Source organism: Mytilus galloprovincialis, chromosome 3 (assembly GCF_965363235.1).
Source record: "Mytilus galloprovincialis chromosome 3, xbMytGall1.hap1.1, whole genome shotgun sequence".
Lineage (NCBI taxonomy): Eukaryota > Metazoa > Mollusca > Bivalvia > Mytilida > Mytilidae > Mytilus > Mytilus galloprovincialis.
Genome location: NC_134840.1, coordinates 3,813,880 through 3,832,884, shown reverse-complemented (window position 1 = coordinate 3,832,884; position 19,005 = coordinate 3,813,880). Strand labels below are relative to the sequence as shown.

Genomic DNA, 19,005 nt, shown 5'->3' with positions numbered 1-19,005 from the left:
GGTGAGAGAGGTTATTTATTTATAGGAACGGAGTTGATACAAGGTGAGAGAGGTTATTTATTTATAGGAACGGAGTTGATACAAGGTGAGAGAGGTTATTTATTTATAGGAAGATGACATGATACAAGGTGAGAGAGGTTATTTATTTATAGGAACAGAGTTGATACAAGGTAAGAGAGGTTATTTATTTATAGGAACGGAGTTGATACAAGGTAAGAGAGGTTATTTATTTATAGGAACGGAGTTGATACAAGGTGAGAGAGGTTATTTATTTATAGGAACAGAGTTGATACAAGGTGAGAGAGGTTATTTATTTATAGGAACAGAGTTGATACAAGGTGAGAGAGGTTATTTATTTATAGGAACGGAGTTGATACAAGGTGAGAGAGGTTATTTATTTATAGGAACGGAGTTGATACAAGGTGAGAGAGGTTATTTATTTATAGGAACGGAGTTGATACAAGGTGAGAGAGGTTATTTATTTATAGGAACAGAGTTGATACAAGGTGAGAGAGGTTATTTATCTATAGGAACGGAGTTGATACAAGGTGAGAGAGGTTATTTATTTATAGGAACAGAGTTGATACAAGGTGAGAGAGGTTATTTATCTATAGGAACGGAGTTGATACAAGGTGAGAGAGGTTATTTATTTATAGAAACAGAAGATGACATGATACAAGGTGAGAGAGGTTATTTATTTATAGGAACGGAGTTGATACAAAATAAGAGAGGTTATTTATTTATAGGAACAGAAGATGACATGATACAAGGTGAGAGAGGTTATTTATTTATAGGAACAGAGTTGATACAACGTGAGAGAGGTTATTTATTTATAGGAACGGAGTTGATACAAGGTGAGAGAGGTTATTTATTTATAGGAAGATGACATGATACAAGGTGAGAGAGGTTATTTATTTATAGGAACAGAGTTGATACAAGGTAAGAGAGGTTATTTATTTATAGGAACAGAGTTGATACAAGGTGAGAGAGGTTATTTATTTATAGGAACAGAGTTGATACAAGGTGAGAGAGGTTATTTATTTATAGGAACAGAGTTGATACAAGGTGAGAGAGGTTATTTATTTATAGGAACGGAGTTGATACAAGGTGAGAGAGGTTATTTATTTATAGGAACAGAGTTGATACAAGGTGAGAGAGGTTATTTATTTATAGGAACGGAGTTGATACAAGGTGAGAGAGGTTATTTATTTATAGGAAGATGATATGATACAAGGTGAGAGAGGTTATTTATTTATAGGAACAGAGTTGATACAAGGTAAGAGAGGTTATTTATTTATAGGAACGGAGTTGATACAAGGTGAGAGAGGTTATTTATTTATAGGAACAGAGTTGATACAAGGTGAGAGAGGTTATTTATTTATAGGAACAGAGTTGATACAAGGTGAGAGAGGTTATTTATTTATAGGAACGGAGTTGATACAAGGTGAGAGAGGTTATTTATTTATAGGAACGGAGTTGATACAAGGTGAGAGAGGTTATTTATTTATAGGAACGGAGTTGATACAAGGTGAGAGAGGTTATTTATTTATAGGAACGGAGTTGATACAAGGTGAGAGAGGTTATTTATTTATAGGAACGGAGTTGATACAAGGTGAGAGAGGTTATTTATTTATAGGAACGGAGTTGATACAAGGTGAGAGAGGTTATTTATTTATAGGAACGGAGTTGATACAAGGTGAGAGAGGGTATTTATTTATAGGAACGGAGTTGATACAAGGTGAGAGAGGGTATTTATTTATAGGAACGGAGTTGATACAAGGTGAGAGAGGTTATTTATTTATAGGAACGGAGTTGATACAAGGTGAGAGAGGTTATTTATTTATAGGAACGGAGTTGATACAAGGTGAGAGAGGTTATTTATTTATAGGAACGGAGTTGATACAAGGTGAGAGAGGTTATTTACTTATAGGAACGGAGTTGATACAAGGTGAGAGAGGTTATTTATTTATAGGAACGGAGTTGATACAAGGTGAGAGAGGGTATTTATTTATAGGAACAGAGTTGATACAAGGTGAGAGAGGTTATTTATTTATAGGAACAGAGTTGATACAAGGTGAGAGAGGTTATTTATCTATAGGAACGGAGTTGATACAAGGTGAGAGAGGTTATTTATTTATAGAAACAGAAGATGACATGATACAAGGTGAGAGAGGTTATTTATTTATAGGAACGGAGTTGATACAAGGTGAGAGAGGTTATTTATTTATAGGAACGGAGTTGATACAAGGTGAGAGAGGTTATTTATTTATAGGAACAGGAACAGAGTTGATACAAGGTAAGAGAGGTTATTTATTTATAGGAACAGAGTTGATACAAGGTAAGAGAGGTTATTTATTTATAGGAACAGAGTTGATACAAGGTAAGAGAGGTTATTTATTTATAGGAACGGAGTTGATACAAGGTGAGAGAGGTTATTTATTTATAGGAACAGAGTTGATACAAGGTGAGAGAGGTTATTTATTTATAGGAACAGGAACAGAGTTGATACAAGGTGAGAGAGGTTATTTATTTATAGGAACAGAGTTGATACAAGGTAAGAGAGGTTATTTATTTATAGGAACAGAGTTGATACAAGGTAAGAGAGGTTATTTATTTATAGGAACGGAGTTGATACAAGGTGAGAGAGGTTATTTATTTATAGGAACAGAGTTGATACAAGGTAAGAGAGGTTATTTATTTATAGGAACAGAGTTGATACAAGGTAAGAGAGGTTATTTATTTATAGGAACGGAGTTGATACAAGGTGAGAGAGGTTATTTATTTATAGGAACAGAGTTGATACAAGGTGAGAGAGGTTATTTATTTATAGGAACAGGAACAGAGTTGATACAAGGTGAGAGAGGTTATTTATTTATAGGAACAGGCACAGAGTTAATACAAGGTAAGAGAGGTTATTTATTTATAGGAACAGAGTTGATACAAGGTAAGAGAGGTTATTTATCTATAGGAACAGGAACAGAGTTGATACAAGGTGAGAGAGGTTATTTATTTATAGGAACGGAGTTGATACAAGGTAAGAGAGGTTATTTATTTATAGGAACAGAGTTGATACAAGGTAAGAGAGGTTATTTATTTATAGGAACGGAGTTGATACAAGGTGAGAGAGGTTATTTATTTATAGGAACAGAGTTGATACAAGGTGAGAGAGGTTATTTATTTATAGGAACGGAGTTGATACAAGGTGAGAGAGGTTATTTATTTATAGGAACAGGAACAGAGTTGATACAAGGTAAGAGAGGTTATTTATTTATAGGAACAGAGTTGATACAAGGTAAGAGAGGTTATTTATCTATAGGAACAGGAACAGAGTTGATACAAGGTGAGAGAGGTTATTTATTTATAGGAACGGAGTTGATACAAGGAAAGAGAGGTTATTTATTTATAGGAACGGAGTTGATACAAGGTGAGAGAGGTTATTTATTTATAGGAACAGAGTTGATACAAGGTGAGAGAGGTTATTTATTTATAGGAACAGGAACAGAGTTGATACAAGGTAAGAGAGGTTATTTATTTATAGGAACAGGAACAGAGTTGATACAAGGTGAGAGAGGTTATTTATTTATAGGAACAGAGTTGATACAAGGTAAGAGAGGTTATTTATTTATAGGAACAGAGTTGATACAAGGTGAGAGAGGTTATTTATTTATAGGAAGATGACATGATACAAGGTGAGAGAGGTTATTTATTTATAGGAACAGAGTTGATACAAGGTAAGAGAGGTTATTTATCTATAGGAACAGGAACAGAGTTGATACAAGGTGAGAGAGGTTATTTATTTATAGGAACAGAGTTGATACAAGGTGAGAGAGGTTATTTATTTATAGGAACAGAGTTGATACAAGGTGAGAGAGGTTATTTATTTATAGGAACGGAGTTGATACAAGGTAAGAGAGGTTATTTATTTATAGGAACAGAGTTGATACAAGGTGAGAGAGGTTATTTATTTATAGGAACGGAGTTGATACAAGGTGAGAGAGGTTATTTATTTATAGGAACGGAGTTGATACAAGGTGAGAGAGGTTATTTATTTATAGGAACGGAGTTGATACAAGGTGAGAGAGGTTATTTATTTATAGGAACGGAGTTGATACAAGGTGAGAGAGGTTATTTATTTATAGGAACGGAGTTGATACAAGGTGAGAGAGGTTATTTATTTATAGGAACGGAGTTGATACAAGGTGAGAGAGGTTATTTATTTATAGGAACGGAGTTGATACAAGGTGAGAGAGGTTATTTATTTATAGGAACGGAGTTGATACAAGGTGAGAGAGGTTATTTATTTATAGGAAGATGACATGATACAAGGTGAGAGAGGTTATTTATTTATAGGAACAGAGTTGATACAAGGTAAGAGAGGTTATTTATTTATAGGAACGGAGTTGATACAAGGTAAGAGAGGTTATTTATTTATAGGAACGGAGTTGATACAAGGTGAGAGAGGTTATTTATTTATAGGAACAGAGTTGATACAAGGTGAGAGAGGTTATTTATTTATAGGAACAGAGTTGATACAAGGTGAGAGAGGTTATTTATTTATAGGAACGGAGTTGATACAAGGTGAGAGAGGTTATTTATTTATAGGAACGGAGTTGATACAAGGTGAGAGAGGTTATTTATTTATAGGAACGGAGTTGATACAAGGTGAGAGAGGTTATTTATTTATAGGAACAGAGTTGATACAAGGTGAGAGAGGTTATTTATCTATAGGAACGGAGTTGATACAAGGTGAGAGAGGTTATTTATTTATAGGAACAGAGTTGATACAAGGTGAGAGAGGTTATTTATCTATAGGAACGGAGTTGATACAAGGTGAGAGAGGTTATTTATTTATAGAAACAGAAGATGACATGATACAAGGTGAGAGAGGTTATTTATTTATAGGAACGGAGTTGATACAAAATAAGAGAGGTTATTTATTTATAGGAACAGAAGATGACATGATACAAGGTGAGAGAGGTTATTTATTTATAGGAACAGAGTTGATACAACGTGAGAGAGGTTATTTATTTATAGGAACGGAGTTGATACAAGGTGAGAGAGGTTATTTATTTATAGGAAGATGACATGATACAAGGTGAGAGAGGTTATTTATTTATAGGAACAGAGTTGATACAAGGTAAGAGAGGTTATTTATTTATAGGAACAGAGTTGATACAAGGTGAGAGAGGTTATTTATTTATAGGAACAGAGTTGATACAAGGTGAGAGAGGTTATTTATTTATAGGAACGGAGTTGATACAAGGTGAGAGAGGTTATTTATTTATAGGAACGGAGTTGATACAAGGTGAGAGAGGTTATTTATTTATAGGAACGGAGTTGATACAAGGTGAGAGAGGTTATTTATTTATAGGAACGGAGTTGATACAAGGTGAGAGAGGTTATTTATTTATAGGAAGATGATATGATACAAGGTGAGAGAGGTTATTTATTTATAGGAACAGAGTTGATACAAGGTAAGAGAGGTTATTTATTTATAGGAACGGAGTTGATACAAGGTGAGAGAGGTTATTTATTTATAGGAACAGAGTTGATACAAGGTGAGAGAGGTTATTTATTTATAGGAACGGAGTTGATACAAGGTGAGAGAGGTTATTTATTTATAGGAACGGAGTTGATACAAGGTGAGAGAGGTTATTTATTTATAGGGTTATTTATTTATAGGAACGGAGTTGATACAAGGTGAGAGAGGTTATTTATTTATAGGAACGGAGTTGATACAAGGTGAGAGAGGTTATTTATTTATAGGAACGGAGTTGATACAAGGTGAGAGAGGTTATTTATTTATAGGAACGGAGTTGATACAAGGTGAGAGAGGTTATTTATTTATAGGAACGGAGTTGATACAAGGTGAGAGAGGTTATTTATTTATAGGAACGGAGTTGATACAAGGTGAGAGAGGTTATTTATTTATAGGAACGGAGTTGATACAAGGTGAGAGAGGTTATTTATTTATAGGAACGGAGTTGATACAAGGTGAGAGAGGGTATTTATTTATAGGAACAGAGTTGATACAAGGTGAGAGAGGTTATTTATTTATAGGAACAGACTTGATACAAGGTGAGAGAGGTTATTTATCTATAGGAACGGAGTTGATACAAGGTGAGAGAGGTTATTTATTTATAGAAACAGAAGATGACATGATACAAGGTGAGAGAGGTTATTTATTTATAGGAACGGAGTTGATACAAGGTGAGAGAGGTTATTTATTTATAGGAACAGAGTTGATACAAGGTGAGAGAGGTTATTTATTTATAGGAACAGGAACAGAGTTGATACAAGGTGAGAGAGGTTATTTATTTATAGGAACAGAGTTGATACAAGGTAAGAGAGGTTATTTATTTATAGGAACAGAGTTGATACAAGGTAAGAGAGGTTATTTATTTATAGGAACGGAGTTGATACAAGGTGAGAGAGGTTATTTATTTATAGGAACAGAGTTGATACAAGGTAAGAGAGGTTATTTATTTATAGGAACAGAGTTGATACAAGGTAAGAGAGGTTATTTATTTATAGGAACAGAGTTGATACAAGGTAAGAGAGGTTATTTATTTATAGGAACGGAGTTGATACAAGGTAAGAGAGGTTATTTATTTATAGGAACGGAGTTGATACAAGGTGAGAGAGGTTATTTATTTATAGGAACAGAGTTGATACAAGGTAAGAGAGGTTATTTATTTATAGGAACAGAGTTGATACAAGGTAAGAGAGGTTATTTATTTATAGGAACGGAGTTGATACAAGGTGAGAGAGGTTATTTATTTATAGGAACAGAGTTGATACAAGGTGAGAGAGGTTATTTATTTATAGGAACAGGAACAGAGTTGATACAAGGTGAGAGAGGTTATTTATTTATAGGAACAGGCACAGAGTTAATACAAGGTAAGAGAGGTTATTTATTTATAGGAACAGAGTTGATACAAGGTAAGAGAGGTTATTTATCTATAGGAACAGGAACAGAGTTGATACAAGGTGAGAGAGGTTATTTATTTATAGGAACGGAGTTGATACAAGGTAAGAGAGGTTATTTATTTATAGGAACAGAGTTGATACAAGGTAAGAGAGGTTATTTATTTATAGGAACGGAGTTGATACAAGGTGAGAGAGGTTATTTATTTATAGGAACAGAGTTGATACAAGGTGAGAGAGGTTATTTATTTATAGGAACGGAGTTGATACAAGGTGAGAGAGGTTATTTATTTATAGGAACAGGAACAGAGTTGATACAAGGTAAGAGAGGTTATTTATTTATAGGAACAGAGTTGATACAAGGTAAGAGAGGTTATTTATCTATAGGAACAGGAACAGAGTTGATACAAGGTGAGAGAGGTTATTTATTTATAGGAACGGAGTTGATACAAGGAAAGAGAGGTTATTTATTTATAGGAACGGAGTTGATACAAGGTGAGAGAGGTTATTTATTTATAGGAACAGAGTTGATACAAGGTGAGAGAGGTTATTTATTTATAGGAACAGGAACAGAGTTGATACAAGGTAAGAGAGGTTATTTATTTATAGGAACAGGAACAGAGTTGATACAAGGTGAGAGAGGTTATTTATTTATAGGAACAGAGTTGATACAAGGTAAGAGAGGTTATTTATTTATAGGAACAGAGTTGATACAAGGTGAGAGAGGTTATTTATTTATAGGAAGATGACATGATACAAGGTGAGAGAGGTTATTTATTTATAGGAACAGAGTTGATACAAGGTAAGAGAGGTTATTTATCTATAGGAACAGGAACAGAGTTGATACAAGGTGAGAGAGGTTATTTATTTATAGGAACAGAGTTGATACAAGGTGAGAGAGGTTATTTATTTATAGGAACAGAGTTGATACAAGGTGAGAGAGGTTATTTATTTATAGGAACGGAGTTGATACAAGGTAAGAGAGGTTATTTATTTATAGGAACAGAGTTGATACAAGGTGAGAGAGGTTATTTATTTATAGGAACGGAGTTGATACAAGGTGAGAGAGGTTATTTATTTATAGGAACGGAGTTGATACAAGGTGAGAGAGGTTATTTATTTATAGGAACGGAGTTGATACAAGGTGAGAGAGGTTATTTATTTATAGGAACGGAGTTGATACAAGGTGAGAGAGGTTATTTATTTATAGGAACGGAGTTGATACAAGGTGAGAGAGGTTATTTATTTATAGGAACGGAGTTGATACAAGGTGAGAGAGGTTATTTATTTATAGGAACGGAGTTGATACAAGGTGAGAGAGGTTATTTATTTATAGGAAGATGACATGATACAAGGTGAGAGAGGTTATTTATTTATAGGAACAGAGTTGATACAAGGTAAGAGAGGTTATTTATTTATAGGAACGGAGTTGATACAAGGTAAGAGAGGTTATTTATTTATAGGAACGGAGTTGATACAAGGTGAGAGAGGTTATTTATTTATAGGAACAGAGTTGATACAAGGTGAGAGAGGTTATTTATTTATAGGAACAGAGTTGATACAAGGTGAGAGAGGTTATTTATTTATAGGAACGGAGTTGATACAAGGTGAGAGAGGTTATTTATTTATAGGAACGGAGTTGATACAAGGTGAGAGAGGTTATTTATTTATAGGAACGGAGTTGATACAAGGTGAGAGAGGTTATTTATTTATAGGAACAGAGTTGATACAAGGTGAGAGAGGTTATTTATCTATAGGAACAGAGTTGATACAAGGTGAGAGAGGTTATTTATTTATAGGAACAGAGTTGATACAAGGTGAGAGAGGTTATTTATCTATAGGAACGGAGTTGATACAAGGTGAGAGAGGTTATTTATTTATAGAAACAGAAGATGACATGATACAAGGTGAGAGAGGTTATTTATTTATAGGAACGGAGTTGATACAAAATAAGAGAGGTTATTTATTTATAGGAACAGAAGATGACATGATACAAGGTGAGAGAGGTTATTTATTTATAGGAACAGAGTTGATACAACGTGAGAGAGGTTATTTATTTATAGGAACGGAGTTGATACAAGGTGAGAGAGGTTATTTATTTATAGGAAGATGACATGATACAAGGTGAGAGAGGTTATTTATTTATAGGAACAGAGTTGATACAAGGTAAGAGAGGTTATTTATTTATAGGAACAGAGTTGATACAAGGTGAGAGAGGTTATTTATTTATAGGAACAGAGTTGATACAAGGTGAGAGAGGTTATTTATTTATAGGAACGGAGTTGATACAAGGTGAGAGAGGTTATTTATTTATAGGAACGGAGTTGATACAAGGTGAGAGAGGTTATTTATTTATAGGAACGGAGTTGATACAAGGTGAGAGAGGTTATTTATTTATAGGAACGGAGTTGATACAAGGTGAGAGAGGTTATTTATTTATAGGAAGATGATATGATACAAGGTGAGAGAGGTTATTTATTTATAGGAACAGAGTTGATACAAGGTAAGAGAGGTTATTTATTTATAGGAACGGAGTTGATACAAGGTGAGAGAGGTTATTTATTTATAGGAACAGAGTTGATACAAGGTGAGAGAGGTTATTTATTTATAGGAACGGAGTTGATACAAGGTGAGAGAGGTTATTTATTTATAGGAACGGAGTTGATACAAGGTGAGAGAGGTTATTTATTTATAGGGTTATTTATTTATAGGAACGGAGTTGATACAAGGTGAGAGAGGTTATTTATTTATAGGAACGGAGTTGATACAAGGTGAGAGAGGTTATTTATTTATAGGAACGGAGTTGATACAAGGTGAGAGAGGTTATTTATTTATAGGAACGGAGTTGATACAAGGTGAGAGAGGTTATTTATTTATAGGAACGGAGTTGATACAAGGTGAGAGAGGTTATTTATTTATAGGAACGGAGTTGATACAAGGTGAGAGAGGTTATTTATTTATAGGAACGGAGTTGATACAAGGTGAGAGAGGTTATTTATTTATAGGAACGGAGTTGATACAAGGTGAGAGAGGGTATTTATTTATAGGAACAGAGTTGATACAAGGTGAGAGAGGTTATTTATTTATAGGAACAGACTTGATACAAGGTGAGAGAGGTTATTTATCTATAGGAACGGAGTTGATACAAGGTGAGAGAGGTTATTTATTTATAGAAACAGAAGATGACATGATACAAGGTGAGAGAGGTTATTTATTTATAGGAACGGAGTTGATACAAGGTGAGAGAGGTTATTTATTTATAGGAACAGAGTTGATACAAGGTGAGAGAGGTTATTTATTTATAGGAACAGGAACAGAGTTGATACAAGGTGAGAGAGGTTATTTATTTATAGGAACAGAGTTGATACAAGGTAAGAGAGGTTATTTATTTATAGGAACAGAGTTGATACAAGGTAAGAGAGGTTATTTATTTATAGGAACGGAGTTGATACAAGGTGAGAGAGGTTATTTATTTATAGGAACAGAGTTGATACAAGGTAAGAGAGGTTATTTATTTATAGGAACAGAGTTGATACAAGGTAAGAGAGGTTATTTATTTATAGGAACAGAGTTGATACAAGGTAAGAGAGGTTATTTATTTATAGGAACGGAGTTGATACAAGGTAAGAGAGGTTATTTATTTATAGGAACGGAGTTGATACAAGGTGAGAGAGGTTATTTATTTATAGGAACAGAGTTGATACAAGGTAAGAGAGGTTATTTATTTATAGGAACAGAGTTGATACAAGGTAAGAGAGGTTATTTATTTATAGGAACGGAGTTGATACAAGGTGAGAGAGGTTATTTATTTATAGGAACAGAGTTGATACAAGGTGAGAGAGGTTATTTATTTATAGGAACAGGAACAGAGTTGATACAAGGTGAGAGAGGTTATTTATTTATAGGAACAGGCACAGAGTTAATACAAGGTAAGAGAGGTTATTTATTTATAGGAACAGAGTTGATACAAGGTAAGAGAGGTTATTTATCTATAGGAACAGGAACAGAGTTGATACAAGGTGAGAGAGGTTATTTATTTATAGGAACGGAGTTGATACAAGGTAAGAGAGGTTATTTATTTATAGGAACAGAGTTGATACAAGGTAAGAGAGGTTATTTATTTATAGGAACGGAGTTGATACAAGGTGAGAGAGGTTATTTATTTATAGGAACAGAGTTGATACAAGGTGAGAGAGGTTATTTATTTATAGGAACGGAGTTGATACAAGGTGAGAGAGGTTATTTATTTATAGGAACAGGAACAGAGTTGATACAAGGTAAGAGAGGTTATTTATTTATAGGAACAGAGTTGATACAAGGTAAGAGAGGTTATTTATCTATAGGAACAGGAACAGAGTTGATACAAGGTGAGAGAGGTTATTTATTTATAGGAACGGAGTTGATACAAGGAAAGAGAGGTTATTTATTTATAGGAACGGAGTTGATACAAGGTGAGAGAGGTTATTTATTTATAGGAACAGAGTTGATACAAGGTGAGAGAGGTTATTTATTTATAGGAACAGGAACAGAGTTGATACAAGGTAAGAGAGGTTATTTATTTATAGGAACAGGAACAGAGTTGATACAAGGTGAGAGAGGTTATTTATTTATAGGAACAGAGTTGATACAAGGTAAGAGAGGTTATTTATTTATAGGAACAGAGTTGATACAAGGTGAGAGAGGTTATTTATTTATAGGAAGATGACATGATACAAGGTGAGAGAGGTTATTTATTTATAGGAACAGAGTTGATACAAGGTAAGAGAGGTTATTTATCTATAGGAACAGGAACAGAGTTGATACAAGGTGAGAGAGGTTATTTATTTATAGGAACAGAGTTGATACAAGGTGAGAGAGGTTATTTATTTATAGGAACAGAGTTGATACAAGGTGAGAGAGGTTATTTATTTATAGGAACGGAGTTGATACAAGGTAAGAGAGGTTATTTATTTATAGGAACAGAGTTGATACAAGGTGAGAGAGGTTATTTATTTATAGGAACGGAGTTGATACAAGGTGAGAGAGGTTATTTATTTATAGGAACGGAGTTGATACAAGGTGAGAGAGGTTATTTATTTATAGGAACGGAGTTGATACAAGGTGAGAGAGGTTATTTATTTATAGGAACGGAGTTGATACAAGGTGAGAGAGGTTATTTATTTATAGGAACGGAGTTGATACAAGGTGAGAGAGGTTATTTATTTATAGGAACGGAGTTGATACAAGGTGAGAGAGGTTATTTATTTATAGGAACGGAGTTGATACAAGGTGAGAGAGGTTATTTATTTATAGGAACGGAGTTGATACAAGGTGAGAGAGGTTATTTATTTATAGGAAGATGACATGATACAAGGTGAGAGAGGTTATTTATTTATAGGAACAGAGTTGATACAAGGTAAGAGAGGTTATTTATTTATAGGAACGGAGTTGATACAAGGTAAGAGAGGTTATTTATTTATAGGAACGGAGTTGATACAAGGTGAGAGAGGTTATTTATTTATAGGAACAGAGTTGATACAAGGTGAGAGAGGTTATTTATTTATAGGAACAGAGTTGATACAAGGTGAGAGAGGTTATTTATTTATAGGAACGGAGTTGATACAAGGTGAGAGAGGTTATTTATTTATAGGAACGGAGTTGATACAAGGTGAGAGAGGTTATTTATTTATAGGAACGGAGTTGATACAAGGTGAGAGAGGTTATTTATTTATAGGAACAGAGTTGATACAAGGTGAGAGAGGTTATTTATCTATAGGAACGGAGTTGATACAAGGTGAGAGAGGTTATTTATTTATAGGAACAGAGTTGATACAAGGTGAGAGAGGTTATTTATCTATAGGAACGGAGTTGATACAAGGTGAGAGAGGTTATTTATTTATAGAAACAGAAGATGACATGATACAAGGTGAGAGAGGTTATTTATTTATAGGAACGGAGTTGATACAAAATAAGAGAGGTTATTTATTTATAGGAACAGAAGATGACATGATACAAGGTGAGAGAGGTTATTTATTTATAGGAACAGAGTTGATACAACGTGAGAGAGGTTATTTATTTATAGGAACGGAGTTGATACAAGGTGAGAGAGGTTATTTATTTATAGGAAGATGACATGATACAAGGTGAGAGAGGTTATTTATTTATAGGAACAGAGTTGATACAAGGTAAGAGAGGTTATTTATTTATAGGAACAGAGTTGATACAAGGTGAGAGAGGTTATTTATTTATAGGAACAGAGTTGATACAAGGTGAGAGAGGTTATTTATTTATAGGAACGGAGTTGATACAAGGTGAGAGAGGTTATTTATTTATAGGAACGGAGTTGATACAAGGTGAGAGAGGTTATTTATTTATAGGAACGGAGTTGATACAAGGTGAGAGAGGTTATTTATTTATAGGAACGGAGTTGATACAAGGTGAGAGAGGTTATTTATTTATAGGAAGATGATATGATACAAGGTGAGAGAGGTTATTTATTTATAGGAACAGAGTTGATACAAGGTAAGAGAGGTTATTTATTTATAGGAACGGAGTTGATACAAGGTGAGAGAGGTTATTTATTTATAGGAACAGAGTTGATACAAGGTGAGAGAGGTTATTTATTTATAGGAACGGAGTTGATACAAGGTGAGAGAGGTTATTTATTTATAGGAACGGAGTTGATACAAGGTGAGAGAGGTTATTTATTTATAGGGTTATTTATTTATAGGAACGGAGTTGATACAAGGTGAGAGAGGTTATTTATTTATAGGAACGGAGTTGATACAAGGTGAGAGAGGTTATTTATTTATAGGAACGGAGTTGATACAAGGTGAGAGAGGTTATTTATTTATAGGAACGGAGTTGATACAAGGTGAGAGAGGTTATTTATTTATAGGAACGGAGTTGATACAAGGTGAGAGAGGTTATTTATTTATAGGAACGGAGTTGATACAAGGTGAGAGAGGTTATTTATTTATAGGAACGGAGTTGATACAAGGTGAGAGAGGTTATTTATTTATAGGAACGGAGTTGATACAAGGTGAGAGAGGGTATTTATTTATAGGAACAGAGTTGATACAAGGTGAGAGAGGTTATTTATTTATAGGAACAGACTTGATACAAGGTGAGAGAGGTTATTTATCTATAGGAACGGAGTTGATACAAGGTGAGAGAGGTTATTTATTTATAGAAACAGAAGATGACATGATACAAGGTGAGAGAGGTTATTTATTTATAGGAACGGAGTTGATACAAGGTGAGAGAGGTTATTTATTTATAGGAACGGAGTTGATACAAGGTGAGAGAGGTTATTTATTTATAGGAACAGGAACAGAGTTGATACAAGGTAAGAGAGGTTATTTATTTATAGGAACAGAGTTGATACAAGGTAAGAGAGGTTATTTATTTATAGGAACAGAGTTGATACAAGGTAAGAGAGGTTATTTATTTATAGGAACGGAGTTGATACAAGGTGAGAGAGGTTATTTATTTATAGGAACAGAGTTGATACAAGGTGAGAGAGGTTATTTATTTATAGGAACAGGAACAGAGTTGATACAAGGTGAGAGAGGTTATTTATTTATAGGAACAGAGTTGATACAAGGTAAGAGAGGTTATTTATTTATAGGAACAGAGTTGATACAAGGTAAGAGAGGTTATTTATTTATAGGAACGGAGTTGATACAAGGTGAGAGAGGTTATTTATTTATAGGAACAGAGTTGATACAAGGTAAGAGAGGTTATTTATTTATAGGAACAGAGTTGATACAAGGTAAGAGAGGTTATTTATTTATAGGAACAGAGTTGATACAAGGTAAGAGAGGTTATTTATTTATAGGAACGGAGTTGATACAAGGTAAGAGAGGTTATTTATTTATAGGAACAGAGTTGATACAAGGTAAGAGAGGTTATTTATTTATAGGAACAGAGTTGATACAAGGTAAGAGAGGTTATTTATTTATAGGAACAGAGTTGATACAAGGTAAGAGAGGTTATTTATTTATAGGAACAGAGTTGATACAAGGTAAGAGAGGTTATTTATTTATAGGAACGGAGTTGATACAAGGTGAGAGAGGTTATTTATTTATAGGAACAGAGTTGATACAAGGTAAGAGAGGTTATTTATTTATAGGAACAGAGTTGATACAAGGTAAGAGAGGTTATTTATTTATAGGAACGGAGTTGATACAAGGTGAGAGAGGTTATTTATTTATAGGAACAGAGTTGATACAAGGTGAGAGAGGTTATTTATTTATAGGAACAGGAACAGAGTTGATACAAGGTGAGAGAGGTTATTTATTTATAGGAACAGGCACAGAGTTAATACAAGGTAAGAGAGGTTATTTATTTATAGGAACAGAGTTGATACAAGGTAAGAGAGGTTATTTATTTATAGGAACAGAGTTGATACAAGGTAAGAGAGGTTATTTATTTATAGGAACGGAGTTGATACAAGGTAAGAGAGGTTATTTATTTATAGGAACAGAGTTGATACAAGGTAAGAGAGGTTATTTATTTATAGGAACGGAGTTGATACAAGGTGAGAGAGGTTATTTATTTATAGGAACAGAGTTGATACAAGGTGAGAGAGGTTATTTATTTATAGGAACGGAGTTGATACAAGGTGAGAGAGGTTATTTATTTATAGGAACAGGAACAGAGTTGATACAAGGTAAGAGAGGTTATTTATTTATAGGAACAGAGTTGATACAAGGTAAGAGAGGTTATTTATCTATAGGAACAGGAACAGAGTTGATACAAGGTGAGAGAGGTTATTTATTTATAGGAACGGAGTTGATACAAGGAAAGAGAGGTTATTTATTTATAGGAACGGAGTTGATACAAGGTGAGAGAGGTTATTTATTTATAGGAACAGAGTTGATACAAGGTGAGAGAGGTTATTTATTTATAGGAACAGAGTTGATACAAGGTAAGAGAGGTTATTTATTTATAGGAACAGAGTTGATACAAGGTGAGAGAGGTTATTTATTTATAGGAAGATGACATGATACAAGGTGAGAGAGGTTATTTATTTATAGGAACAGAGTTGATACAAGGTAAGAGAGGTTATTTATCTATAGGAACAGGAACAGAGTTGATACAAGGTGAGAGAGGTTATTTATTTATAGGAACAGAGTTGATACAAGGTGAGAGAGGTTATTTATTTATAGGAACAGAGTTGATACAAGGTGAGAGAGGTTATTTATTTATAGGAACGGAGTTGATACAAGGTAAGAGAGGTTATTTATTTATAGGAACAGAGTTGATACAAGGTGAGAGAGGTTATTTATTTATAGGAACGGAGTTGATACAAGGTGAGAGAGGTTATTTATTTATAGGAACGGAGTTGATACAAGGTGAGAGAGGTTATTTATTTATAGGAACGGAGTTGATACAAGGTGAGAGAGGTTATTTATTTATAGGAACGGAGTTGATACAAGGTGAGAGAGGTTATTTATTTATAGGAAGATGACATGATACAAGGTGAGAGAGGTTATTTATTTATAGGAACAGAGTTGATACAAGGTAAGAGAGGTTATTTATTTATAGGAACGGAGTTGATACAAGGTGAGAGAGGTTATTTATTTATAGGAACAGAGTTGATACAAGGTGAGAGAGGTTATTTATTTATAGGAACGGAGTTGATACAAGGTGAGAGAGGTTATTTATTTATAGGAACGGAGTTGATACAAGGTGAGAGAGGTTATTTATTTATAGGAACGGAGTTGATACAAGGTGAGAGAGGTTATTTATTTATAGGAACGGAGTTGATACAAGGTGAGAGAGGTTATTTATTTATAGGAACGGAGTTGATACAAGGTGAGAGAGGTTATTTATTTATAGGAACGGAGTTGATACAAGGTGAGAGAGGTTATTTATTTATAGGAACGGAGTTGATACAAGGTGAGAGAGGTTATTTATTTATAGGAACGGAGTTGATACAAGGTGAGAGAGGTTATTTATTTATAGGAACGGAGTTGATACAAGGTGAGAGAGGGTATTTATTTATAGGAACAGAGTTGATACAAGGTGAGAGAGGTTATTTATTTATAGGAACGGAGTTGATACAAGGTGAGAGAGGTTATTTATTTATAGGAAGATGACATACTGTAAACCAACTTATTTTCACATCTGTTAAGTTGTGATTATCCCGCTCAAGTTGATTAACTCCTAGTTAAGTTGTGATTATCCCGCTCAAGTTGATTAACTCCTAGTTAAGTTGTGATTATCCTGCTCAACTTTATTCATTATTGTTTCTTGTGTAATCATGAGATAAATATCTTGATGTTTAAGGTTAAAAACTCTTCCACTAAACCTTACACTTTTTATATTTCCATCTTCATTTATTTCTTTATGATAAGATTAATTCCCCTAGTGTCACAATGTCTATGAGGAATAGTTACCAATAATGATATATAATTGTATACAGGCAAGGAGCAGGAATGAACTTGTCACAGTTACAGCTACAGTATATGATCTCCCCTGAATATCATCAATTAATGTACCAACAGATGGCAGCAGCTGCTGCAGCACAAGCAACAGGATTACCCATATCATCAGCTTCATCAGTTAGACCTGGTCTCAGTAAGTTTATTTTCCTTTAATTAATAAGTAGATATATGTTTAAATATAGTTATATATAAAAGATGATATGGTATGATTGCCAATTAGACATCTATTCTCAAGAAACCAAATCAGATGACACAGAAATTAACAACTATACTGCCTTCAACAATAAGCAAAGCCGATACCCTATAGTAAGCTATAAAAGGCCACTAAATGACAAATGTAAAACAATTTATATAAGAAAATTAACAGCCTAATTTATGTACAAATAATGAATGTAAAAAAAGATGTGGTATGATTCAGGGATCTCCATGGATGAAAATTGAACGATGGAGGAACTTTCACCATTACAAACCGTGTCTACGCTGTACAGTGTAGCGCGATCGGAAGTATTTTATCCCTCCATACAAGGAATGGTGAACATGCTAATTCATTGCTTATTTAAATTATATTTATTTGAATTTTCATTATAGAATTAGAAGTATCAATATTTTCATTTATTGCCGTTTTTAACCATTCAAATGCCCAGTCTTCATGGTCTCCCTTAGTCGAGAATGACCAAAAGCTGTCATGAAGGTCCCCATGTAGATTTCTTGTATTTTTATACGACCGCAAAATTTGAAAAATTTTTCGTCGTATATTGCTATCACGTTGGCGTCGGCGTCGTCGTCGTCGTCGTCGTCCGGCGTCCGAATATTTTTAGTTTTCGCACTCTAACTTTAGTAAAAGTGAATGGAAATCTATGAAATTTTAACACAAGGTTTATGACCACAAAAGGAAGGTTGGTATTGATTTTGGGAGTTTTGGTCCCAACATTTTAGGAATTAGGGGCCAAAAAAGGCCCAAATAAGCATTTTCTTGGTTTTCGCACTATAACTTTAGTTTAAGTTAATAGAAATCTATGAAATTTTGACACAAGGTTTATGACCACAAAAGAACGGTTGGGATTGATTTTGGGAGTTTAGGTTTCAACAGTTTAGGAATTAGGGGCCAAAAAAGGGCCCAAATAAGCATTATTCTTGGTTTTCGCACAATAACTTTAGTTTAAGTAAATAGAAATCAATGAAATTTAAACACAATGTTAATGACTACAAAAGGAAGGTTGGTATTGATTTTGGGAGTTTAGGTCCCAACAGTTTAGGAATTAGGGGCCAAAAAGGGACCCAAATAAGCATTTTTCTTGGTTTTCGCACCATAACGTTAGTATAAGTAAATAGAAATCTATGAAATTTAAACACAAGGTTTATGACCATAAAAGGAAGGTTGGTATTGATTTTGGGAGTTTTGGTCCCAACAGAATAAGGGGCCCAAAGGGTCCAAAATTAAACTTTGTTTGATTTCATCAAAATTGAATAATTGGGGTTCTTTGATATGCCGAATCTAACTGTCATGACTGTGTATGTAGATTCTTAACTTTTGGTCCCGTTTTCAAATTGGTCTACATTAAGGTCCAAAGGGTCCAAAGTTAAACTTAGTTTGATTTTGACAAAAAATGAATCAGTTAGGTTCTTTGATATGCTGAATCTAAAA

At 34.0% G+C, this 19,005-nt stretch overlaps 1 protein-coding gene across 2 annotated transcripts in view; it reads left to right on the top strand.

Moving 5' to 3' along the window:
* Positions 1-19,005, top strand: part of LOC143066991 (uncharacterized) — a 53,481-nt gene that overhangs the window by 16,713 nt on the left and 17,763 nt on the right. For both annotated transcript variants that reach the window (XM_076239904.1, XM_076239903.1), the window contains exon 9: positions 17,339-17,493. In XM_076239904.1, the coding sequence (XP_076096019.1) occupies positions 17,339-17,493 (155 nt within the window). The remainder of the gene's footprint in view (positions 1-17,338; positions 17,494-19,005) is intronic.